The sequence below is a fragment of the Staurois parvus genome, unplaced genomic scaffold, assembly GCF_062004578.1.
Source record: "Staurois parvus isolate SC_StPar_1 unplaced genomic scaffold, SC_StPar_1.0 ptg000068l, whole genome shotgun sequence".
Classification (NCBI taxonomy): domain Eukaryota; kingdom Metazoa; phylum Chordata; class Amphibia; order Anura; family Ranidae; genus Staurois; species Staurois parvus.
Genome location: NW_028317864.1, coordinates 9,610,636 through 9,638,281, shown reverse-complemented (window position 1 = coordinate 9,638,281; position 27,646 = coordinate 9,610,636). Strand labels below are relative to the sequence as shown.

General features: G+C 43.3%; 1 protein-coding gene across 3 annotated transcripts; it reads right to left on the bottom strand.

Moving 5' to 3' along the window:
* Positions 1-27,546, bottom strand: DYNC2I2 (dynein 2 intermediate chain 2). Of its 3 annotated transcripts, none has more exons than XM_089669135.1 (9): positions 27,187-27,546; positions 25,016-25,273; positions 20,037-20,146; positions 16,576-16,733; positions 9,813-9,922; positions 9,443-9,610; positions 5,551-5,783; positions 1,824-1,981; positions 1-318 (listed from the first exon to the last, which is right to left on the bottom strand). In XM_089669135.1, exons 1-9 carry the CDS (start codon positions 27,265-27,267, stop codon positions 80-82), a joined length of 1,515 nt encoding a protein of 504 aa, XP_089525261.1. In that variant the 5' UTR covers positions 27,268-27,546; the 3' UTR covers positions 1-79. The 3 variants fall into 3 exon arrangements, with proteins under 3 accessions (XP_089525261.1, XP_089525262.1, XP_089525263.1); XM_089669136.1 differs by having other exon boundaries at positions 27,297-27,546; XM_089669137.1 differs by lacking the exon at positions 27,187-27,546 and adding an exon at positions 26,335-26,672.
* Positions 27,547-27,646: the final 100 nt, after the last annotated feature.

Sequence of the window (27,646 nt, the reverse complement as noted above, 5' to 3'; positions counted from 1 at the left end):
TTTAATTTAATGAGCTTTTATTGATATCTAGTCTATTTACATATAGTACAGGTATGAGAATTGGAATATCCCCTCTGGTTCAGTCAATGAGATTGCTGGCCATATCATCCAGTAGGTTCACCTCTCGGACTCCTTGCTCTGTAAAATCAGAACTTAGCTGCCATATCTTCACTGTGCCAGTTCCATCCCCGGCAGCCAAGACCCGGGTTTGTGCACGATTAAACTCCAGACAATAAACAGGCTTCTCGTTGTCTGTCTGCTTTATAACTAATGATGGCTTCTGGGAGCTTTTTCCAAGGTCAAAAAGCAGCAGATGCCCTGAGGAAAGACATTGCATGAATTGGTGCAGTGATACTGAGAATGATATTGTAGGAAATATTTTTTAAAAGTCTCAATGTCTGACCTCCTTTTATAATGTGTTAACCATAGTAACAAGCATGCAAACACTGAAGTCAAATCTTAATCTGCATACTTCTGCTAAATTAGTCACCTAGGAAATACTGAAGTCAGAGGATGAGCATAAGTGTCAGGCAACTGGCATTTTCAGATATCTTTTAAAGCTGAAAACTGACAGTTAAAGAAGATTTGATCACTGACGATTTTTATGTTTCCAGAAGATATCCACACTACAGTTCATACCTCTGCTGCAACCATCATAGAAAGTCTGATTCCTGCTGCTTTCTTTAAAGAGCTGCATTCAGCAAAACATGGAGGCTAGCCTCTGTTAATCTGTTTATAGAAAAAATGTTAAAGTAGCGCAATGCTGACTCACTTCAAGGCTTAAAAGGGGTATGTACACTTTGTACATGAGGTGTACTTACCCTTCTATCTATCTATCCATTCAGTCGTATCCAACCCTTGGCAATTGCATGGACTGTCACTCCTAAGCGACGTTTTCCATGAATTCACTTAGCAATTATTTTACAGGAAAGGTTGCCAATTCTTTCCCCAACCCCTACCATGCAGGAGATCCCGCATGGCCAGGGATGAAACTAGGACAATTTAGACAGGATCCAATTAACCTACCAGCATGTCTTTGGAGTGTGGAAGGAAACAGGAGTACCCGGAGGAAACCCATGCAAGCACAGGGAGAACATGCAAACTACATGCAGGAGGCGCCATGGTTGGGAATTCAACCCATGACCCATTTACTGCACGGCAGATGTCCTAACCACTAAGCCACTGTGCCGCCCGTACTTACCCTTAGACTACAATAATTTCTTGAATTCAAGTCCACACCCCTAGGAGGACCATGATCCAGTAGAGTAGACTGGATGAGTATTTTACTTAACTACATTTCAAAGTTCCTGATGCATCAAATTACAGTGAACTTGCCCATTACCTTTTTCTGGAGGAGGTGGAGTCAGAATGTGGGGTGGGGGGTGGGGGTCAGGTCTACAGAAAAAAAGTGTAACACCTTGCAAGAGGTCCCCTCTGTCAAGCAGGCTGGTTAAAAATAAAAGCTTGGCTTCACCCATTCCACCTTCTGAGCCCCCTTATTAGTTACCAAGGCTGCCTATCACATTAAAAGAACAACAGGGAGGCTTGGGAGAGAGCGGGGCAAAATAAACTGTTATTGGAAGTGTGAAAAAAATCCATTTTAATTCAGCTGGCAACAGATCACTCTGACATATGGTTTTTACTGTTGACAACCTTTGGTTTTGTTTCTTATGCTTAGTTTCATTTGCTCAGGATTCTGACCAGTTTGCAGTTGGAGTGTTCCATCCAAGTCAGGTGATTTATGCACTTTATTTTGCCCTTTGGATACATACCAGGATCCATAAAAGCCCTTTATTTTACTGCCTCTCTATACACATTCTTACCTTCACCTGAGGCTGCAGCAAATACCAGGGGTCGCACTGGGGACCAGCGGATGCTAAAGAGGTACTTCTGGGACAACTGCAGAGAGCTGAGAGGCTTTGATTGCAGCATGGAGTACAGGTGAGCATGTCCATCTGTGCCTGCACTCAGGAAAAGATTCCTACAATGACAAACAAATGGCATTCACTGTTCACACAATATGAGCCACAATCGTGATCACAGCTTAGCTGAAGATAAGCCAATCGTGCTATTAAGAATGTAACAAACATGTAAAATGATACGAACTAGAATATACAGTCTTTTTATAATGTGAGTGTGATTAAATTTGCAGTGAGTAATACATAAGCTGCCATGGCTTATCTCCTTTAAATGTATCTAAAGCTAAATCATTTTTTTTTTCCTTGTTTTGATCAGATTAGAGAAATAAATGATAGGGTTAGAACCCCTGCAAGGCTAGAATTGCTGTCTGTGTCCACGCTGGAGAGATTTGTTTGTTCTATTCATCCAGCTGTCACCAAAACAGGAATAAAAGGAAATTCATCCAACAGAGACTTTTTTTAGGTAATTTCAGGTTTGTTAAGAGGGGATTTATCCTCAATTTGGAGAACTTTCCTCTCACTTCCTGTTGTGTCCACAGAACAAGAAGTGAAGGGAGATCTCCCTAATGGAACACAGATGGCAAAAAAAAAATTCCCACACATCAAAAATAAATACAAATTTTAAAAAATTACTTTAACTAGGGAAAACTGAATTTCTGATATCTCAATTATGTACTGACATGCCAGCTGGTATACAAGAAGACCAGATATATCCAAGTCAAACGTTTCTTTTTTTTATGGTATATTCACACTAGATGCAGTGGGATTGTGTTGGGCGGCTATTCCAGCGCAGTCCCACCGTATGGACAAGGCAAAATGCATGTAGTACTTTTTTTCTTATCTGAGCAGCGTTAGACAATCCACTGCCTCGCACCATGCAGCTGGCAATTGAACTTTGAGATGTCTTTATGACATCTCAAAAAGTTTGTTCAAGGATAAGTTCACCTTTTGACAAAAATTATTAAATGCATTTTTTTTTTAGGTAAAAAAATGTGCATTTATTCTTTTTTGTTGCAGGAGACTGTAAAGCATTGCACCAGTGATCAGCAGGTCCTTAGTGCCATGCAGGACTCCTGCAGACCTGTCAAAATATCTGCTTGCCTGTACAACCCATACGAGTAAGCCGATACACTCTGACAGGAAGAATCAATGAACTACCACAACGCTCACAGCGCCGTGGTAGTTCACTGAGAACTATAAGCCGACAGCTACTACGGCTGTTGGGACATGTAGTTTTCCTATTTACAGAGGACTGTGCATGAGTGACGCAGTCCTCCGGTAGCTGTCAAAGCGGGGAGGAGCAGAGGCCGGTGCTTTGGTCCCTGTATATGGGTGTAACATGTTATGAAAGGTAAACTCATCCTTTAACCACTTGACCTCCAGAGGATTTACCCCCCTTAATGACCAGGCCTCTTTTTGCTACTCGGCGCTGCACTAATTCAACTGATAATTGCGCGGTCATGCAATGCTGCACCCAAACAAAATTTACGTCCTTTTTTCACACAAATAGAGCTTTCTTTCGGTGGTATTTGATCACCTGTGCGCATTTTATTTTTCACGCTATAAACAAAAAAAGGCCAAAAATTTTGAAGAAAAACAATATTTTTTACTTTCAGCTATAAAAAATATATAGTAAACTCAAAGTTGGTTATAAATTTAGGCCAAAATGATTTCTGTTACATATTTTTGGTAAAAAAAATCCCAATAAGTGTATATTGATTGCTTTGTGTGGAAGTTATAGCGTCTCCAAACTATGGTATAAATACTGCAATTTACACCATTTTTCTGCTATACAGCGCTGCGCTAGTTTAACAGACAATTGCGCGGTCATGCAATATGGTACATAAATTAAATTTACATCCTTTTTTTTCCCCACAAATTGGGCTTTCTTTCGGTGGTATTTGATCGCCTGTGCGGTTTTTATTTTTTGCGCTATAAAAAAAAGGCTGACAATTTTGAGGGAAAAAAAACACTATTTTGGACTTTTTGCTATAAAACATGTCCAGTAAAAAAAAATGCAAAAATCAAATTTAGTCATAAATTTCTGCCAAAATGCATTCTGCGACATGTCTTTGCTAAAAAAAAACCCAATACGTGTAAATTAATTGGTTTACATGAAAGTTATAGCGTTTACAAATGGCGGGAAAGATACTGGGATTTTTAGGGTTTTTTTATACTAATAATGGCGGTGATCAGCGAATTATGGCGGTGATCAGAGACTTATGGCAGCGACCAGCGACTTATGGCGGGACTGCGGCGGACATTCTGACATTGGGGGGTACTGACTTGGGGTCACTGACATCCCCAAAAACACTAATACAGTGATCAGTGCAAAAAAAAACAAAAACAATGACACTGTACTAATGGCAATGGGGAGGAAGGGGTTAACTTTATTTTGCAGGGAAGGGTTATAGGAGTGAGGGGAGTGTTTTACTAGGGGGTGGGGGTGTGTGCTGGGCGGGACAAGGCTGATCGAGAAAGAGAAACTGTTCTTTCTCGATCAGCTCATCCTCGAGATGAGAAGGAAGTGACAGACAGCACAGCTACTGCAGCTGTGCTGTCTGTCACTGTTTGCCGCCGATTGCCGGGAAACAGCCGCTAAGGAATGGCTGTGACCCGGCGACTCACATCTGCGGTGGTGATCGGCGGGACAGATAGGGGGCGCGCGCAAGGTGCGCCGTCGCCCTATTTGTTTACAAAACACATGTTTTAAAACATGGTTTTGCCTGCGAGTGCCGCCCTGCCGCCGTATATCTACAGTGGCTGGGTGGCAAGTGGTTAAAAAAAAAAAAAAAGGAAACAAATTGAATACAGATAGTGTCTGCATATCCAGGATGTTTGCATTCTATGTATTTATTATAGGTACTTATACAACACCATCGATTTACGCAGCGCTTTACATATGTTGTACATTCATATCAGTCCCCTAACCTCAAGGAGCGTACACTCTAAGGTCCCTAACTCACATTTATTCATACACATACTACAGACAATTTAGACAGGAGTCAGTTAACCTACCAGCATGTCTTTGGAATATTTCATAAATTATATTTATATTGTGCATGGGAAAACAACAACTTAAAATAATAAAAAAAACAAACAAACAAACATTGGACCCCTTTCCCCCCCCACCCTAAAAAAAACACTAGGAACCAGTGTGATCTGCCAAGCTCAGCACATCTTCACTCTGCTGACTTCAGCTGGATCCCACTGCACAGTGACTGCTGCCCTGCAATGCAGTGACTGGTGTGTTTTTATGTGTTTTTATGTATTTATGAGTGACTGGTGTGTACCAACCCTTAAAAAAAGTCCCTTTTCAATTGTCTATTTTACTGCATTTAAAGGTAGAAGTACTATTTCTTACATAGCTAGTACAAATCTAGATATTGCAGCTCAGCATGCTTCTTTTTTAAAAAAAAAAAAAAAAAAAAGAGAAAACATGCATTGCTGTATATTTAACAGACCTATTGAAAAAGAAAAACCTCCAAGCACACACATACAGTCTTTGGTTTCTAAATATACATTTCATGCCCAACAAAGGATTCCCAGAGACCTATGGGGTTTCCAATGAGACAATACTGCTTACAGGCTTTAAAAACAGACAATGCAACATATTGAGCCTGGTACACACCTGTGGAAAGGTGAGTAGTCCACGCTGTACACAGGACCTCCCTGGGGGGAGAAGGTAAACTGAGCTGGAGCTTTAAGAGGAACGGAGGAAGCCACATTTGTAAGGGCCACTGTCTGTGCTGTGGAAGAACACTTCAACAAGTAGCCTCCTTCAGAGCCAACAATGAACAGGCTGGGGTCAAAGTGGGAGGAGGACAGACACATCACACCCACTGCAGTGTCACCTCGGCCATGCTGTCAAGAAACAAGTATCACAAAAGAATATTGAAGTTCAGTTACAAGCTTTACAATCTGCTTTCAGAGTATGTGGAGGCAGAGGGAGGCTACCTTATCAGACCTTTAACCAGCTGAATGGAAGCCATGTTTTAGTTTTTACCACAAACAACAATGTAGTGTGATTTCACTGTTCAGATGTTCTTTTCCATTAACAGCAGAAAAATATTTTTGCATGTCAAAGTGACTCAATTTCTTCTTTTGCATAAATAGGATATGAGTGCAGGTTTGGGATGTGAAGGTTGTATGTGTTTTCTCACTTCGTGAGAAAATGGGAGTAGCTGGAAGTTGGGCAGGGACACACAACACTCTCATCACTCCTGGGTGGTCAAAAACGAAAGTCACAGATCAAAGAGATCCCTTTGCTGGAGAACCCAAGAAACTAGGGGATGACTCGGCCCACCAAACTCCACTTATAACATGTTGCTTTTGAGTTGACTCTTTGAAGGAAGCCTGTACTGAGAAAATATGTATCACTTATTGTCAACTTCCTTCTGGGAATGCTAAATTCCTCCTCGGCCGGTTTTCAATGGAAGGTCAACAATAGCACCCTCCATATTATCTCCCTATTTAAGTAAAACCGAAAGCAAACATCTCAAATACATGTCCCACATTTCTTGTAAAACTGCCGTCATCCTTCATGTGAAGTGTTCAACACCTATACCATGCTATGAATTTCTGGGTTCCATCACCCTCCAGCTCCCTCAGTCAGTGCTATGCCATAAACAATTGTAGGATTTATTTTGCACACAGGCAAAGGAATAGAGAAAGATGAGACCCGAAAATACATAGCACAGGGCTGCCAGACTAATGAACAGGGGAAGTCCTATTTATACATATATAGTGGGTATAGAAAAGAATCACCCCTTTAAAATAGTCACATGTTGTTGCTTTGCAGCCTGAAATAAAGACAGACACAGCTTTTGCTTTATCCAGCTATATAATATCCAAGTGAAAGATAAAACACCAACATGCCAGAATTTTTTTTTTTTAATTCCAAAATAGTATCACTGGATCACCCCCCTCCCAAATATTACTTGTAAACTCATTCAGGCCATTTGACTTTAAAATGTGATCAGCTGTGGTCATTTTGATTGGCTCAGCATGAAAAGAGCTTTCCTGGAGCATTTCAATCCCTGGCAGTGCAACTGAAGCAAACAATTAACTTAGGGTGGCAAGGCACTGTCAAAAGCTCTCCATAATAAAGTTGTGGACAGGCACAAGTCAGGAGATGGATACAAAAAAAGTCAAAGGCTTTATTAATGCCTAGAAGCACAGTGAAGGCTATTCTTAAGAAGTTGTGACAGTAAGCAGGTGAAATCACCTGGTTGCGTCCTGGATGGACGATATATTTGTCCGAGGTTCAGGCTTTATGGGGATTTGTACCACTAGAGGGAAGTGTTGAGTCCTTCAGCACTGAGGTAATGAGCCCAGCTGAAGGTAGTGGGCTCATTAAGACTTGTATAAAACTTCCCAGAGTGCTTAGGGAGTTGCTCCAACCTGGAACCAGATCTGTGCCTGAACTGTCTGGGGAGCTGACCTGTTATCTGTGTGCAGAGAGACCAAAGCCTGTGTGGTTAGCCTCCAAGTACTAGCAACTAGGTATAGCAGCAGGCTGTACCTAGTGGGTAGCTAGGGAAAGCTGTTGCAGTAAGTAGCCAAGTTGGCCAGGATTTATTTTGATGTTTCTTTTTGGTTTACCATTTTTATGTAAATATTGTAAATAAATTGCACCTGTTTGTTTTCACCTCCACTGTTGTGCTGTGCCTGTCTTTTTGTGTTGTGCACCCATCCAGGGGGTCACACACACCTGCTGCCGAGCCAACCCCGTTACAAAGTGGAAAGTATTTGGTACACCACAGACCCTCCCTGAATCAGGACGTTGCTCCAAACTGAAAGAGCCAGGAGGAAACTGGTCAGAGAGGTTACCAAGATGTCTACAGCAACTCTGAAGCAGTAACGTTGCAGGAATTTATGACAGAGTGGTCATTGTGTGCATGTGACAACAATATCACAAATTCTCCACACATGTGGATTGTACGGGAAGGTTGCAAGAAAAAAGCCGCTCCTCAAGTAAGGCCACATGCAGTCACCACTGAGCTTTGCCAAAATGCACCTTGACGATTCTGAGGCCACATGGAAAAAGGTGTTATGGTCAGATGAGACTAAAATAGAATTATCTGGCCTCAACACTAAATGATATGTCTGGTGGAAATCCAATCCAGTTCACCATCCAAATAACACCATTCCTACAGTAAGGCATGGAGGTGGAAATATCAGGATATTATGGGGGGGGGGGGGGGGTCTGCAGCAGGGACTGGAGCACTTGTCAGGATGGAATGAACAATCCCATCAAATTTACTTGAGTAAAATCTGCTGTCCTCTGACAGAAAGTTGTCAATGAGAAGGTTTACCTTCCAACATGACAATGACCCAAAGCACACAGCAACATTGACCACATAGTGTTTGAAGGAGACAAAAGGTGTATGTCCTTGCATGGCCTAGTCAGAGCCCAGACCTAAACTCCATTGAAAATTTGTGGAATGACTTGAAGACTGCAGTCCACAAACAGTCACCATCAAACTTAACTGAAATTGAGCAGTTCTGCAAGGAAGAGCCGGCAAATATTGCAAAGTCTAGATGTGCAAAGTTAGTAGAGACATATCCCAACAGACTAAAAGCTGGAATTAAAGCAAAAGGTGGTTCAACAAAATACTGACACAAGGGGGTGGTCCTTTTCCAACTCAGTGATTCTGTTTTTGATTAAAAAAAAAAAACAATTCTGACATGTTGGTGTTATATCTTTCACTTGGATGTTATAAGTTGTACTGGGTACAGCTGGACAAAACAAAAAATGTGTCAGTCTTCATTTCAGGCTGCAAAGCCACAAAATGTGATTATTTTAAAAGAGGTGATTCTTTTCTATACCCACTGTATATAAGCAGCTTTATACCCCTTTCCCACCACAGCTATTCAAACCTAGTGGAGTTATCCTTTAAAGTGTTACTAAACCTGGGACCCTGCATTTACTATATCTGGTCTTCCTCAGTACACACAACATGGAAATACAATTATTTTTATAAATATAAAATGCCAAATACCTTTTCAAATCAGCAGTATATAGTAGTCTTGTGAATTCGATCAGTGTCCAACTGAGCACTGGTTAGAGCTTGTAGGAGGAGATATCATTCTGCTCTGACTGTCCTATGAGGTTGCATAATCCCTGAACCTCTGTATGGAGAGTGCTGATTGACCCGGTGCTGATAACAAGCACCCTCCCAAAGAAAAAAAAAAACCTCTCTAGTAATACACACTAAACTGAGCATGTGCAGAGTGACTCCTAGGGCTCTGTACTATCAGAAGATGGATTGGGAATAGTAGAAGAAGGGGAGGATGAGAGAAGACAGGACCAAACAGCCTTTTTACACAATGAGGATTATTAACCCCTTAGGTTCCACAGCAAGTATAACAAGCATGCTTTACTGCGTATACAGACTGATTTTACTGTTGTGGGTTTAGTAACACTTTAAATATAAAATTTCACCCAACATAATAGCTGCCTTCTTCCTGTTTTCAAATTATGGGGATGTAAATTCGTGATGCTTCATCTGTGTAGAGACCTTGTTAATCTTTGTGTTGCTGGGTATTTGCTGTGTAACAAGAGCAAAGCCATCAAATAGGACAAGCTGTCCATCCTTTTCCATCTGCCACACGAGGATCTTCCCATCTGTAGAGATGCTCAGCACTTGCAGCCGTTGACCTTGTGACTGATCCTGAAACCAACTCACCTACAAGGTGACAACAGATCAGAAATTGATTAGATGACCCTGACTAGAGGACTGCGGTGGCCAGCTATTGCTTGTGAAAAACAGAGACTAGCTGGCACTCTTCTAGTGCTGCGCTTAAAATGAAAGCAAGCATTTGGTAGCTGTTATATTCTTGATATTAGCAGATTACCAGGAAGCAGGGCGTAAGCAAAGCATGGATTACCTGGTACACAGTATCTGTATGACTGTCTATGGAAAGACCAGTCCTTCCAATCAAGGGGTCATCTGCCCGACTGGTATCCCACACTAGAACTTCTCCATTATAAAGGCCACCTGATGAGAAGAACATATTAAGCTCACATTGGGAAATTAAAGCTGAACTCCAGCTAAATACACATAAGTAATCATAAACAACGTGTATGCAGATGAGGCGGTGCAGAATGACCTCGATCTTCAGTTATTCTGAATGAGTGATGGCCAAGGTCATTCTGCACCTGCACTGTTGCTGCTTTCTATACGTTGCTGATGTTTACATTGCCCCTAGCCCTCAATGAGTCAATTATAGGCAGTGATAGACATTCAAAATGACCAACTCTTTCACTCGTTAAGAATGACTGAAGCTGAAAGTCATTCTGCTTCTGCGCTGCTGACTACCTATTGGTAATATTTAAATCTCCCCCCAGCCCTGAACGAGTCATCCATTAGGCAGTGGCGGCACAGGATCAGAATGACCTTCACCTTCAGTCATGATTGAATGAAAGTGGAGGTCACTCTGCACTGCTGCTGCCTATACAAGTTTTTGAGAAAGTGCTGTGCCTAGTGCGAAATATGTCAGAATTGAACTTGTTCCTTATGGCTATTTTAATAAAAGAAGAATATTATTTTGCATCTTGATGTGCAGTATTACTATTGTTGGTACAATTGCTGCCTATACATTGCTCATAGGTAGTGGCAGCTGTGCATATAGTTACATAGTTAGTCTGGCTGAAAGAAGACTAATCCAGACTAACCATCCAGTCCAACCATTTAACGAAAAAAAAAAGTTATAATCCTATACCCACAGTTGATCCAGAGGAAGGCAAAAAAAAGCCCAGCAAAGCATGATCCAATTTGCTCCTGCAGGGAAAAAAAAATTCCTTCCTGATCCCCCGAGAGGCAATCGGATATTCCCTGGATCAACTTTACCTATAAATGTTAGTATCCAGTTATATTCTGTGTATCCAAGAAAGAATCCAGGACTTTTTTTAAAGCAATCCACTGAGCTGGCCAGAACCAACTCTTGAGGGAGTCTATTCCACATTTTCACAGCTCTCACTGTGAAGAAACCTTTCCGTCTTTGGAGATTACATTTCATTTCCTCCAGACGTAAAGAGTGCCCCCTTGTCCTCTGTGATGACCTCAGGGGGAATAACTCTACACCGAGTTCACTATATGAACCACTGATGTATTTATACATGGAGATCATATCCCCCCTTAATCTCCTCTTCTCAAGAGAGAATAAATTCAGTTCCTCTAATCTTTCCTCATAGCTGATCTCCTCCATGCCTCGTATCAGTTTAGTTGCCCTTCTCTGTACTTTCTCCAGTTCCCCAATGTTCTTTTTGTGAATTGGTGCCCAAAACTGAACTGCATATTCCAGATGAGGTGTTACTAATGATTTGTACCGGGGTAATATGATATCGCTCTCTGGATTCTATACCTCTTTTAATACAAGAGAGGATTTTGCTCGCTTTACAAACCGCAGCTTGGCATTGCTGCCATTATTAAGCTTGTGATCTACGAGAACCCCCAGATCCTTCATTGATTCCCCCAGTTATACCCCCCTAGTATGTATGATGCATGCATATTCTTAGCCCCCAGGTGCATCACCTTACATTTATCAACATTAAACTTCATTTGCCACATAGTTGCCCAATTAAACAGTGCATTGAGGTTGGCTTGTAAATTGAAGACATCCTGTAAGGACGTTATTCCACTGCACAGCTTGGTGTCATCTGCAAAGACTGAAATGGGATGATTAATCTCAGACCCTATATTGTTTATAACTATATCAAAAAGTAAGGGTCCCAACACTGAACCTTGGGGTACACCACTGATGACCCCAGACCATTCAGAGTATGAATCATTAACCACTACTCTCTGAATACCATCTTTTAGCCAGTTTTCTAACCTTTTACATACAGATTTTTCTAAGCCCGTAGACTTTACCTTACACATTAGCCGTGTGTGGGGAACTGTGTCAAATGCTTTTGCAAAATCCAAGTATACCACGTCCACCGCCACCCCTCTGTCCAAGGTTTTGCTCACCTCCTCATAAAAAGAAATCAGATTTGTTTGACAAGTTCTGTCTTTCATGAATCCATGCTGTCTGTTGCTTAAAATATTTTTTTCAAGCAAGAACCCGTCTATGTGGTCTTTTATTAAACTCTCCAGTATCTTCCCAACTATAGAAGTTAAACTAACAGGTCTATAATTACTTGGTAAAGATTTTACCCCTTTTTAAATATTGGCCCCATATTGGCCTTACGCCAATCCAGTGGTACTATGCCAGTCATTAAAGAGTTCCTAAAAATTAGAAACAATGGCTTTGAAATGACAGAGCTCAATTCTTTAAGGACCCGTGGGTGTATGCCATCTGGTCCAGGTGCTTTATTCACCTTTATACTGTCTAAATATTTTTGGATCATATCATTTGTAAGCCAATGTGAATCATCTGGAGCTGTGTCAATACCATGCCCATTATGGACAAGAGCTCCCCCATGCTCCTTTGTATACACAGAGCTGAAGAAGGTATTTAATAAATTTGCCTTCTCTTTATCTCCAGTCACCCACTCTAGATTATTTTGTAAAGGGCCTACATGCTCGGACCTGACCTTTTTACTATTAATATACTTGAAGAATTTTTTGGAGTTGGTCCTGCTATCTTTTGCAATCTGTCGTTCGTTTTCAATTTTTGTAGCCTTTATTTGCTTTTTGCACATTCTGTTATATTCTTTGTAATGTTTAAATGATGATGCAGAATGATCGTGTTCTTCAGTCAATCTTAATGACCGAAGGCTACAAGTGATTCTGCACCTGCACCACCACTGCCTAGTGAATGACCCATTGTGGTCCAGGGAGAGATGCAAACAGGGCCAGTGCTAAACTATTTTGCTCCCTAGGCAAGACCAGCCCCCCCCCCCAAAAAAGAAAAAAAAATTCACCTGTAGTTCTACTGCACTCCTCCTACCACACATCCTCTTTCCCATCAAATTTTCCACCCTAGCACAAATCCTCTCCCCCAAATCCCTCCTCCTAGCCTGTATCCTCCCAATCCAGCTCCTAAAACAAATCCCCCTAAATCTATGCACAACCCCTCCCAATCCCCCCTCCTAGCACAATCCCCCACCTCCCCTCCTAACACACATCCACTCCTCCTCTTTTAGCACAAATTCCCCCCCCCCCCCAATCCCCTCTCCTAGCACAAATTCCCACCCAAATCTCCCCTCCTAGCACAAACCCCCATCACCATCCTAGTACAAATTCCCCACCAATCCCCCTCCTAACACAAATACCCCCTCCAATCCCCTCTCCTAGGACAAACCCCCCCCCCCCAATCCCCCCTCCCGGCACCAATCCTCTTCATTCAATCCCCCCACCTAGGAAAAATTCCCCCAAATCCCTCCTCTAGCTAAAACCCCTGCAAATGACCCTTCCCAGCATAAAATCCTCCCACCTTACCCTCCCCCCACCTTTTAGTACAAATTTCCCATCCCCCAAACCTCCCTCCTACTCCTAGCACATATCCCCTCATTCCTTCTTCTAGCACAAATTCCCCCCCCCCCCCCACATCATCTCCATTACCCTTCCCAGAGAAATGGCCCCCATGCCCCCTCCTGCACAAACCTCTCATCGTGGCACAAATGATGGTTAACCCTCCTCCCCTCATTGTGTACAGTTCCCCTGGCCTGTAAGCCCCCCCCCCCCCCACAGCCCTAATTTACAGGCAGGAAACCAGGTAGAGGTGCGGGTTGTGCTGTGCTCTCACTCCTGTCAGTGGAACGATCCTCCATACAGCACGACACAGGATCGCTCTTGGATCGGGCTGTACACAGTTTGATTCCCCTGCCCTCTGGGCAGCACGGAGCCAGGGAATGAATCAAACACTGAATATGCCAATGTAAGAGCGATCCTGTGTCATCTGCTATATGGAGGATGGCTCCACTGACAGGAGAGGAAAGCAAAGCCTGCATCTCCCAGCTCTCTTCTGCCTTTTCTCCTTTGCAGGCTTCACTTCTCCAGGCTACTCTCCCCTTGTCCCAGCTGTGAGTGCAGGGATGGGGGAAGGCACTCAGATGCCAGGCACTGTATCCATGGAAAGACTGACCTGGGGGGTACAACTGAAATCTGGGGGGTGTAGCCCATCCCATTACCCCCGAAGATCCATCCATAGCGGAGAATAGGGAAACCAGAGGCCGAGGCTGCACCCCAGGCGGAAGCGCGTCCTAGTTTGTCTAGTGGTAGCACCAGCCCTGAATGCAAATATGTGTAGCCAGTGCACAGGTGCAAAATGGCCCAGGTCTTCAGCCATCTCATATGGACATAAGCAACTAAAATGAGTCTAATGGTTCTTGTCTTTGTAAACTTCTCAGTGCATAGATCTTACTATTCAGCAGATCTATTTCCAGTCCAGAAACCTTTTGTAAAGTTACAATTTTTTCTGAATCCCTCTGTTCCCAGCCCCACTCTCCGTCAAACGCTGAGACTGAATGAAAACTGAGGCACAAATGTGTGGGCTAAATGGGGAGCATTCCGAACGAAGGATGTGTGGTGCTTAGAAGACCCTGAGATCTCATCAGCTCTTGGACAGATCAGCATAAGATTGGGCAGGGCTTTTTTACTCAGAAAATAGGTGCAGGAACTCAACCCCGACCCCCCCCCAAAACCCCCCTACACACACACCCTCCAAACCGCATCAAATAGTGGGTGTGATCAAATTTCACTAACAGTGAGAGGGGCATAAAGGGGCATTAAATACTGGGAATTACTACATACAGAGTGCAGAGTACGGGGGGGGGGGGTTACATAAACAGTGCATAGTTCTGGGGTGCGCTGCATACAGAGTGCAGAGTTCAGGGGTGCGCTACACGCAGAGTGCAGAATTCAGACTTCTTCCGTGGCTGCATACCTCTGAATTCCCCATCCACATCTCACTTTCACCCCTCTTCAGCTCTGACCTCTGTATGCAACTCTCCACTGCCCCATCTTCTCCCCCTCTTTAAAAGCTTCACCATCTTCCACGTCTTACTTATGTTGCTGTATTAAGCTGACACACCCAGCTGGCTCTAGTACCTCCCCACACACTGTCGGTGGGCTGTTGGCATCTGTATTGCACCCTGGGCACCTGCATCCCTTTTCTGCCCATCCTGCACTCAGTGCCGCTCAGGAGATCAGATCTGTAGAAGCCATTGGGAGACAAGCTGTCATTTGGAAGTGGTAAGCAGGTAGCAGAGGGCCTGAGACAGAGGTGGTGGAACTGAGTTCCCCCAAGTTCCAGCTGAAAAAAAGTCCTCAGATTGGGACGGGAACTGGGGTCTCAGGGCATGGGAAAATAGGTGTAATGGAACCAAAAGAAACCAATACATTTTGAGAGACTGCCCCACAGAGACTACAAAAGCTATGGAACAGCCTGGACAGAATGTGAGGGCATTGGGCACAAAGACAGCAATAAAAAAAATTGAAAGAGGTTACAGCTCTTACCCACTGCAACCAAGACTAAAAAACATTTAGGATGGAATTCCACTTAAAATAGCTTTAATCAGTGCCTTGTCTGCATTTAATCAGCCACAGAACTGGAGTCATCATTAATAGAAGTGCTATGCTGGCATCCCTAGGTTTTGCTTTTCCTTAATCTACTGTTTACAGCCTGAATTCACACTGGCAACATAATGCCAATACTGATGTGTAAAGCAGTTCTTTCTGGAATTTGTCTTTATTTTTAATTTTAAGTTTCATCTACAAAATGATCCACAGAATCATAACATCAACTATCTAAAGCCAGCCATAGACTGTTCAAATCTCGGATGGTTCAGCAGGGACAGTTGATCAATCCATCAACTTGTATACAACCAGCCTGTCGGGTTTTACATGCAATTACTACTAGCAGCTATTATAGCTGCCAGCAGTAATCACTGTGTTCTAATGGAGGGGACAACTAAGGATTAATGACAATACTGGGTTTACAACAACTGACACTACTTACGACAGAAATATATATGCTGCCACTGTTGACCTCTCCATCTGAAAATGCTCAATCTCTGGCTGCCATGCTTTTGCAAGTCACTTTCTGTGCCCCAGTGTCATCTCGAGATCCCTGGTGCATGCTCCTCAGGGGGCTTCACCACTATGCTGAAATGCAGCACTGCCAAAGCAGTGGCTAAGTGGTTAGCACTTCTGCCTAGCTGCACTAGGATCGTCTGTTCGAATCCCAACCACAGCACCACCTGCCTGGAGTTTGCATGTTCTCCCTGTGGCTCTGTGGGTTTCCTCTGGGTACTCCGGTTTCCTCCCACACTCCAAAGACATGCTGGTAGTTTAACTATTGCCTGCTGACATACTACGAATTGATTGCTAATTAGTGGGTGGCATTCACAAACTGATTTTGGGCAGAAAATTGGGAATCTGTAGGGTGCATCCAGGATTGGGGAGTTACCCAGGCACACAGAAAAGAATCTGCTGAACAGAGGACAGAAAGTAAGAAAATACCAAACTTCAGAGAAAGGAAGGGTTAGAGACCTCCCATGTGTTGAGATTTTCCTTGTTTTACATGTTTACCAGGTTTGGCTGGATTTCCAGTACCAAAGTGCCTTCTTTTGAAAGACTGGTGTAGGTTTGTAACTTTATCCTTACGGATTTACTGGAAATAGTTTAACAGTGCTTCCAAGCCTCTGGAAACCAATATCACTAGGAACCAGTAAAGTTAAACAGCCACAAATGGTCAGACTCACCCGCTATAATAGATGGACGAGAGGGGTGAAATGCTAAACACATAGCTGAACTAGACACTTCTAGGACCACATCAGGGTGGTTAGGGTTGAAGCCACGGCGGTCCAGATTCCACGTACACACATAAGACTTTTCTGTGCTCCAATCTCCATCTCCTAACCTAGCCGCCAAAAGAGAAAAAAATAAAGCAGAGATTCAATATACTGTACATAATAAATAGCTAGGACTCCACTCTGTAGGTGAAAGGAACACATATAAATCAATGTGCTTATCAATACTTTTAAATCCTGATTGACCGTCCATTAACATGTAGAAGTACTGTGGACAAAAAGTAGTAATATTGCTCAAACAGAAACTTTCCTAATCAGTATCCTCAAAGAGATGTGAATAACACCATTTTAAAAAGAGACCGTGTTTACGGCTTATTCACATGGATGCTCAGTCCCATACAGTATAAAGATCTGTTTATCTTTTTGTTCTAGGGCAGGAAAGAAAATTGCTTCCCCCACCAACACGGTCAGTGCTAATCCCTCCCACGGAGCCAGGAGAACACAGTGTTACTGCCGGTTGCTATAATAACCGCTAGTAACAATCACATGTATATTCTGATAGGCTGGTTGTACCCAGGGTGATTGATCAATCAACTAGGGTACATTCAGCTTGCCTAAACTTGGTTCAAATCTCAGCCAGTCCCTGCTGAACCGGCCGAGATTCAAACTGTCTATGGCCGGCTTTACTGTATTTTTTTCAGTCTGTGGTCCATTGGAGAGATATCACTTCACTTTCTGTCTTGCAGGAAGTGAGAAGAAATCCCTTTACAAACATAAGTCATTGGAACAGGTATCCATATTGCAAGATTTCCCCTTGCCTCTTGCTCTGGTGACAAACGTAACATTAGTGAATATTCCTAGCAGAGAAACAAACAGAAATAAAAACTGTACAATGTTCTAACCCTTCCCTTCTCTATATAAAGTTAAATAAAACATTGTTGGCTATACATATCTAGTAGTAGTTAGCTGCTGAAAACTGGCCTTAGGGAGTCTGTGTCGGCATGGTGAATCTTCCTTATCAGAGAAATGGTGGTACAAGTTTCGACCAATGGCTTTAGCCTTTAAAAATGGTTGTAAACAGTCTCTAATTTTTTTCTTGTACCAGCTAGTGAGGTCCCTCTTTAGTAACGCATAAGTGTTGGCCTCACTGAGGAAAGTGGTGACCTTAAAATGATAAATCGAATATATTCATACCCAATGTGCACCTCCCCTTGTCTGCTGGCAGGATGGTAATGCTTGGATCCCTACTAAATAGCGTACGAGCCTTTCCCTCTAGTGGGGTCAAGTTGACAGGAGATGCTGAGGCATTAAAGAAGCCATCTACGTCAAACTGGAACAACCATACCTGAGAACAGGGGTATGAGTCTTCAACACCATCTGTCTTTCACTTTTAATGCAGTGTTAACATCTCTACTCCTGCATTTTGACAACAATTCATACCCTGCTGTGTACCCTGAAGGAGTAACACATAGGAAGCCTCCCTGACAGCAAGGATGGGAACAGGGTGGTTCTACCTTCTTCATTCCTCCCATAACATTTGCCTTTCTATGGTGATTGGATCAAGGTGTCAGTGCTACCTCTGTGGATATAGATGCTGGGGTATTTTCCTAACGCTCATTAGAACAAGTGGCTTTGGTAAGCTACAAAACATGTTCAACATTGCAGAGCAAGTTAAACTGATATATGTAGATCCTTGAGGGTTAGGGACTGATGCGAGTGTAATATATATATATATATATATATATATATATATATATATATATATGTAAAGCGCTGCGTAAATTGATGGCGCTATATAAGTACCTGAAATAAATAAATAAATAAATCTATCACGACCTGGATAAATGAGAACCCTCACAGATTTTACATTACCTTCCTTGATATAACTGTAAACTTCTACTCTTGAGCGCTTTTGTGTAGCCTGAAAGTTAGGGCGGCTACACACAGATCGAAATTAGGCCGGATCAGCAGGGACTAGCCAACTTTTGATCCATAAATGGGCAGGCTGGTTATACAGAAGTCGATCGACCAATTGACTTCTGTACAACCACCCTATCGTGTTTTATTGTGCTAGCTATAGCTCCTGATATGATTAGTGTATTCTAACAGGAGAGAAGTCTCCCCACTGTCAGAATACAAAGGCTTAGTGGGGAGGATTCCCACATTTACATCGAGTGTGTGGATCGGAGAATCAATCCATTTTGTTTTTCAAACAAAAAAATTACTAACGTATGGGCTGCCTTGCATGGATTAGGCTACCAGATGTATTGTGGGTGTTGTGTCTTTATAGACTGGGGGGAATCTATTCTTTTCTGTCAGACAGACCCTGTATTGCTAACACTGTGCAATACTACCAAACAAAGAACAATGCCTGCACATCAGGAAACATGGCTCCCTTCCAGTTTACATACAGTGAAGGAAATAAGTATTTGATCCCCTGCTGATTTTGAATGTTTGCCCACTCACAAAGAAATGATCAGTCTAAAAATTGAATGGTAGGTGTAATGTAACACTGAGACAGAATAGCAACAAAAAATTCAAAAGAAATGCATGTCTAACAAATGATGCACTGATTGGCATATTCATGAGGGAAATAAGTATTTGATCCCCTATCGTTCAGCAGGATTTCTGGCTACCAGGTGTCTCTCATACAGGTAACAAGCTGAGATTAGAAGCAGTCTCTTAAAGAGAGTGCTGTTAATCTCATTTTGTTACCTGTATAAGACACCTGTCCACAGAGCAAAATACTAACCATACACAGAAACAACGTTTTTAAAAGTGTGAACACAATTTTTTTAAAAACTTGAATCTGGTCCAAACAAATACTGTATATACAATAGACAGGTGTTTTTGTACAGGGTTACTGGTCCTTCCACTGGGTCCCCCTCGCAGCTCAATGCCGAAGCCAGCTTTAGCCAAGATGAATAACTCCGCTGAAGCAGGAACAGGTGTGAATTAAATTCTGGGAAGCACTGCAGAATGTGATTATTAAAATGCCATTGTTACTAGGATACGTTTAGTGAAACACTTTATTATCCACAGTACCCCAGGAGCCCCCAAACCTGAGGCAGTATGTGTACAACTTCCCAGTGTGAGCAACACTCTCTCCACTCACAACACAAACTTCACTATTGGTCCAAGGTGTGTATTTGGGTAGCAGCAGTGCACGGGGATTCCATTGCATACTAAACCCCTGGAATTTTGGGGCTCCCGAGGTGTTCCCAAAAATAAAACAAGGTAAGTGTATTCTATTAGGTTATTTTTTCCAGGTAAAAAATCTTTAAAATACGGCCCACTTAATATACCTACTCGTGATTCCTGTAAGAAGCAGTGTCATTGGTGATGCCAGGTGAGAGACTCTCAGACAGTAGCTGTATACATGCAAGATTCTGTTCCACCAACCATGTACCTACCTGCCATAAGAACAGCCAATAACTGACCCAGTTGAATTCCATGAGACGCTAGTAACTTCAAGGTGTTTCGCTGCAGCCTCCAAATACTGCAAGCTGTGCAAGCAAGATACCTAAATATAAATTATTAAGAGCAGAATGAAACTTCAGAGACCATAGCTAATACACTCAGGCAGACACAAAAACAAAATGAAATAAAAGTATAACTAAAAGCAAAACTTTTTTTTCCATTTTGGACAGAGTAAGAGGACGTTATAACCCCTGTAAGGTTTTTTTTTGCCATCTGTGTCCAATTGCAGAGTTTTCTCTTCACTTCCTGGTCCCATAGCCAAAACAGGAAGTGAGAGGAAATCCCTCCAAAGTGAAGGAATCCCTGGTTGTCACCAGAACTAGTGTCCCCATTGAAAGATTTCCCCTCTATTACTGTTCTGGGGACACCCCAAAATATAAAATTTTCCTTTACTTTCAGTGATGATGAGGAGAAATAGAGAGGGTAAATCTCCCTAACAGGGACACAGACAGCAATAAAACCTGACAGCTGTTCTAATACCTTTTCACTCTTTCCAAAACTAAAAAAAAATGTTTTGCTTTTAATTCCTTTAATTTAATTCCACAACTAGATTCTTTCATTATTGTTCCAAATAGTTTGTGCGAGACAGACGCAGGACAAGCATGCAGCTAGTATATGGTAAGCTCTCTATGCAGCCACACCCTTGCACTGTCCCCTATAACAGGATGCTAAAATGCTAGATCTAAGCAGCCTTACAAAGGATCTGTCACTTTGCCATCAGGAGCAGATTGTTAATAACACAACCACCAACTCACGAAGGGTTCATGTATACTTGGTTCAACTTCAACACACAATAAAGTGCCTATTGCTTCAACATGCTTTTGTCATGTGTTTTTGATGCTTCAAAGATGCTTTTTTGAGCTTTAATAAAGCTTGGCAGATGCCCTGTGTGTGTTGATTTTCTATTTGTTTTAAAGGGGCACAACAGAACTCAGTAGTACCCCCACTCAGCAGATCCCTGGCTCATTAGTACCCCTGTTCAGCAGATCACTAACTCATTGGTACCCTCATTCAGCAGATCCCTGGCTCATTAGTACCCCTGTTCAGCAGGTCCCCAGCTCATTGGTACCCTTGTTCAACAGATCACTAGCTCATTGGTACCCTCATTCAGCAAATCCCCAGCTCATTAGTACCCCTGTTCAGCAGATCCCCGGCTCATTAGTACCCCTGTTCAGCAGATCACTAGCTCATTGGTACCCTCAATCAGCAGATCCCCAGGGTATTAGTAACCCTGTTCAGCAGATCCCCAGCTCATTGGTACCCTTGTTCAGCAGATCCCCAGCTTGATAGTACCCTTGCTCAGCAGACTCCCTGCCCAGTAGTACCCCAAGCTCTGTTGATGCCCCACTCAGTGGTAATTAACACCCCTGCTGACCCTCTAGTTTACTGATCCTCTTCTCTCTCCAGTCCCCACTCCCCTCCCGCTATATTGATCCCATGCTGTGCACTGCTCTGGTCTGCCAGCTCTGCTGATTCTTCGTTTCTCAGTCTTCTCTCTCTTGTCATCACTCACTGTCTGCTTTAGCGTTCCCATGTTGCACACCATGTGTGCCGTCTGCTAGTTGCTCCGCTCCAGTCCGAACCACCTTCCTGCTGCTACACTCTGCACACCAAATGTGATGTCTGCACCAGACACTTCCAGAATAGATATGCATGAATCGGAAATGACTGATGATGACATCTTTCTTGTTTGCATGCTGATCTCACAGTGCATCCTGGAATATCTCATACCTACAATACCTCCAAAACAAAACAAAGCTAACGCTGAATAAAAGCCTCTCAAAAGCTACAGGTGCTGTCAGTGAGCTTTGTCATAGACTTCTATGGAGACGTTGAAGATGCTCTGAAGCACTGTGAAAGCGTGATAGGGTATATCTTTTGAAGCAAAGCAAACGCAATGTGTAAACAGGACTGTAGACTAACCATTTTATTTAGATACAGGTGCCTTGTTTGGCATTCAGAGTACTTTAAAAAGGCATATCCAAACCCACATTTTGAAGCAAGTGTAAACGAGTCCTAAGACCCCTTTGGATTTCAGCTTTTAGCTGCGGTTAGAGGAACTTATTTACCACAGCTAAATGCAGACAATACATCCCTATGGCTCCATTCACACACTGAGTTAACAACGTTTACATAACATATGGTTTTATGCGCTTAGGAAGAATAGATATGCATTTACAAGTGGCAGAACAACTGCTTGTGTGAAAGAGGCCTAATACTCTTTTTCCCTGTGCTCCCCCACTGCTCAGTTGCTCTGTCTCTGCCTCCACTAAGGGTGCTTTCACACTTGTAAATGCACCTGCTCTTCCATTAGATAAGAGAACCCCACAGGGAGTTCATGTGCTTAGCTGCGGGAGGCAGCCCCATTGAAAGCAATGGGAGGCTGATGGCTCCCGCAGCTATTCACATGCAACAACTGCATGAGAGTGATCTGTCCTGGATGCAGGCAGGCTGCAGGGTTTCTCATATCTAATCGGAGAGCGGGTGCATGAATGTACCCTAATACCCAAAGCTTACAAGTATGGGAAAGCATGTGCTTGCCAGGATGCAGTGCTCAGACCTGAATGTCCTATTGCCAGGCTTGAACACTGTTGCTTGACGAGAACAAAGTTATCAACCTCTTCTAAGCTCTAAAGCAGAATGGGCAAAGTGACAGGTTCTCTTTAAAGTTAAAGCATCCTAAATCCACAGCACCACCCCAGACCTGCTCATTTGCATTTACTGCAGATTGACAGGATGCTGCCTCAAGAGAGCCCATCTTCGCTCATTAGAGAAAATCGATGAATGAGAGCTGCAATCCAGTCTCTGCTTTTCTGTGTTGTTTTTGTGAAACATCCACAAAGTAGCTGCAACCAGAATGTCTCCACCGAAATCCGCCATCTCCTTAACGCGTTTCACCAAAAATGGCATGATCAAATGCGTTAAGGCGACTTTATTGATATTTTTCTCTTCATTGTTCAATTACAGGTTGGGGGGCAGAATGGTAATTGAGATATATTGCTCTCAAAAAAAAAAAAAAAATGAAGCCGCCAATGTTTGCTGTCTGGCAATGGAGCCTAAAACACAAAACTGGATGAATACAATTTAATTACAAATAAAACAGTTCACATTTATGTATTGCCTGTTATTCAGTTTTAAAGTGGTTCTAAAGTCTCAATGTTTTTCACCTTCATGCTTTCTATGCATGAAGATAAAAAACCTTCTGTGTGTAGCAGCCCCCCTTAACACTTACCTGAGCCCGCTCTTGATCCAGCGATGTCCACAAGAGCCTGGGTTCTCCGGGGACTCTCACTTCTGATTGACCACTGGCTCCCGCTACTGTCAATCACAGCCAGTGAGTCAACTGGGGGAAGGAGAGGGAGGGGACAGGGCCAAGCCGTGGCTCTGTGTGTGAATGGACATACAGAGCAGCGGCTGCTCGGGAGAGCACCTGCTCAGGTGCCCCCAGAGCAAGCTGTTTGCTATGGGGGTAACCGACAGGAGGGATGAACCAGAAGCGTCAGAGGGGGACCTGAGAAGAGGAGGATCCGGGCTGTTCTGTGCAAAACCACCAAACAGAGCAGGCAAGTATGTTTATTTTTAAGAAGAAAAAAAAAATAGACTTTAGCATCACTTTAACCACTTGACCTCCGGAAGATTTACCCCCCTTCCTGATCAGGCCATTTTTTGAGATATGGTGCTGTGTTAACTGACAATTGCACCGTCATGCAACGCTGTACATAAATGAAATTTTTGTAATTTATTTCCCACAAATACAGCTTTCTTTCAGTGGTATTTGATCACCTCTGCAATTTAATTTTTTGCGCTATAAAAAAATACAATAAATAAAATTTCTTCATAAATTTAGGCCAAAATGTATTCTGCTACACGTCTTTGCTAAAAAAAAAAAATCTCAATAAGTGTATATTAATTGGTTTACATGAAATTTATAGCGTCTACAAATCACAGTATATATACTGGAATTTTTATTTATTTATTTTATACTAGTAATGGTGGCGATCAGCAACTTTTAGCGGGACAGCGGCGGGCATTGTGACACTGGGTGGGAACTGACAAACTGCCACTGATATCTCCAGTAACACTAATTCAGTGATCAGTACTAATAAAAAGCACTGACACTGTACTAATGACACTGGGCAAGAAGGGGTTAACATCTGGGGCAGAGAGATAGAAAGCAGCACATCCAAGCTGACAGGAGAGAGATCTGTGTTGATTCAGCCGGGACCCGGTGATTGACATTCTCAGGAACCAATCGTAGTGTGGGCAGGGCAGAGCACGCGCACGCACCCTACCCGGAATTGTAAAATCACATATATTTATGTGCTTTTGCACAGCGTCCCTGCCTTGTAGCAATACATCTATTATGGAGTGGTCGGCAAGTGGTTAATGTGATATTAAAGGTATGGTTTTCTTAAAATAACAAACATGTCATACTTACCTGCTCTGTGCATTGGTTTTGCACAGAACAGCCTCGATCCTCCTCTTCTTGGGTCCCCCGCTAGCGCTCCTCCCCCTATGCTATGTGAATACAGAGCAGGGCTCATCCCCACCCCTCCACAATGGATGTGATTGACAGCAGCAGGGGCCAATAGCTCCCGCTGCTGTATCTGAGCCAATGAGGAGGCAGAGAGCTGGGAAAGCCTTGGCTCTCGTGCCCATAGCTGGACTGAGATCGGGCTCAGGTATGTATCTGGGGGGGCTGCAGGGGAAGCTGCATGCAGAAGGTTTTTTTTCTTGCCACATAGATTGATGTAGGGAAAAAACCTGCTGCTTTTACAACCACTTTAAGAGTTATCATTGCCCACACAAAAAAAACGTCTTAACAGCTTGGAGTGGGCAGTTTGCAGTATTGGCTGCAGAATGCAAATGCACTGCAGAGATGGATCTGTTCCAGAATTAAAATTTATCTTACCTGTGAATTTGGCTCTTCCCAGGTCACTTCATAGCCATCAAATGCATGACTTCTCCAGTTTTTCTTTAGTTCTCTGATCATATCTTCTTCCACACGTTTGAGAAACATCCCCACATCTGGATAATCTAGAAGTGGCCCAAGGTCAATATCCAAGGCTCTCTGGTCATGTTTCCATTCAGTCTGGGTTCCAGCCTCAATGACTGTGCCCACTTGTGCCGATAACTCTCCGGTGGCGATGGGCTGTGTCTGGCAGCTTTTCTATAAAATAGAGAGAGGCATGCTTTAATCAAGCCATTAAATGATCATGTTAAAGGGCAAGGCCCTGCCTGAACCAAGGGCAGCCTCCACACAGAGGTTGATATACTGGAGGAAAATAGGCTGTTTACTACTGCTAAAGAATTTCCCCCAGTTTCATGAAGAAGGTGAAACTCTGTTGACTTCCATCATCCATCATTATTTTCCTTGTATGTGATTGGGTATTCTTTGCAACAGGAATTTTTACCACATTCACTAAGTTAAAATGACATTAAAGCTTCAGGTTTTTTTCAAACAACAAACATGTCTATACTTACCTGCTCCTGAGCAGCCCTGATCCTCTTCTTTTCAGGTCCCCACCAGCGCGCTCCTGGCTCCTCCCCCTTAAGCTGTGCCCCCAAGGAAAGCCACTCATCCCTGGGGCACCACTGCAGACTCGTCCCCTCACTGGCTGTGGCTGACACAACCGCTGCTGTCTCAGCCAATGAGCAGGAAGGAAGAGTCCCCAGACAGCAGAGGCTGTCAAAAACGTCACTGGATCAGAGGAGGCTCATGTAAACCATAGACTACATGAAGGTAAAAAACCTTGAGCCTTTAAAATCACTTTAAGGGAAACTTCTCCTGCAAAGTGAACAGTCTATTTACCTTTAGTAAATCCACCTCAACTGCAGTGCATAGAAACTCAGGAACAGATAGAGAGCTGCAGTGCAGTGCACAAAAATGCAGACATGTTGAAGGCTACCACACAATACCATGCACCAACGTTCTAAAATGAACAGAGCATATAGAAAACAGTTGTTTTTTGTGTCCCCTTTTGGAGAATGGCACTTTTCCAGTGCAGAATAATGCTGGTCTCGGCACTCTGAGAGCTCATATAAAGCCACAAGAGGGTCAAACAGAGTACATTTGGGTTTAGGTCTCTGCCTGGGAATGGAGATGAGCTCAGGATTTCTCTAAACTCATCTCCATTAGACTTCATTTACATGTGCAAACACACGTGAGATAATGGCACTCCAACCCAATCATGCAATCAGCGCCGGCAAGAGCTCTCCGTTTCCACTCACCGTGCCTGACTTGCGGTCTCCACCCCACAACACAAGAGTCCACCCATGTAGACAAATTTGTCAACCAGGTGAGAATGAATACATTTCTCTTTATTTCGTCCAGCTTTAAGGGGGAGGCGGTAGGCGGGCAGCACATCTAAATGAGGATGAATACAATTTCTTTTTGTTTCAGCCAAGGCGTACACATGTTCCAAACAGAGCCAACACTAAGGCGTTTCAGCCTATCAAGGCCTTACTCATGGTTAAGTAAGGCTTCTGCTCACTATGCACTTCAGCATACGCTGACCTCGCTCTGCCATTTTACGTGGCCTACCACTTGGTGGCTGAGTTGCTGTTTTTCCCAGTTGCTTCCACTTTGTTATAATCCCACTAACAGCTGACCGTGGAATATTTAGTAACAAGGAAATGTCACGGATGGACTTATTGCACAGGTGGCAACCTATCACAGGACCACGCTTGGAGTCACTGAGCTCCTGAGAGCGACCCATTCTTTCACAAATGTTTGTAGAAGCAGTCTGCATGCCTAGGGGCTTGATTGTATACACCTGTGGCCATGGAGGTGATTGGAACACCTGAATCACATGATTTAGAGGGGTGTCCCAATACTTTTGGCAATAAAGTGTATATGGATAAATCAGCATTGATGGAGGGTGGTGGCACCACAACCTCCAGGGGCGGGGAAGAGCGATGAACTCCTCCAGATGTCCATTCAGTGCAATGAAAGATCTCTTGTGGCCAGGCTTTTTAATTATGACTGGAGTGTGATAGTGATAGGAAGGAAGTTATCCATGGCCTCATGACAGGTCCATGATTTCCAGGCCTGCCTGTGTGTGAGGAGCTCTGGACACTCACAGACTCGCAGCGGCTCTCCTGGGATTTCCTCCATACAGACTCCACAGCAACCCCCTCCACAGTCTCATCTACAAACTGCATGGTTCTGCAACCCAGGAACCTGGCTGTACCCGGTGAAAGCACGCATCCACGGTTCCCACAGCAACTAGAATCTCTTCCTAACCGGCGCGGAAAATGACGTCACCGCTGCGACTCGCTTTTTCTGCCGCTAGTTCTCCTTTCATTTTTCTTTGCAGTCGGTAAAACACAGCCCTAAAGCCGGGAGGAATACTGTGACATAGATTTAAAGCCATTTCGATCCACAGCAGAGCCGACAGGGCAGAGGCGTAGAGTCACCTCTGCTGACGGTCCCGGCGCCATCTTTGAAAAGGGAAGACGTCCTAGTTACTCGAAATAGTTGAATACTTCGGACCTCTGAAGAGCGGTAGTATTCAAACACGGAGACTATTTGCAGTTGGTT

Excerpts from the sequence above, each read along its gene's own strand:
- DYNC2I2 (XM_089669135.1), bottom strand. The coding sequence starts at position 27,267 with ATGCAGTTTGTAGATGAGACTGTGGAGGGGGTTGCTGTGGAGTCTGTA. Across the intron at positions 9,611-9,812 it reads ATACAGATACTGTGTACCAG|GTGAGTTGGTTTCAGGATCA; the intron begins GTAATCCATGCT and ends GTCACCTTGTAG. Across the intron at positions 319-1,823 it reads TGCTGCAGCCTCAGGTGAAG|GGCATCTGCTGCTTTTTGAC; the intron begins GTAAGAATGTGT and ends GTCTTTCCTCAG.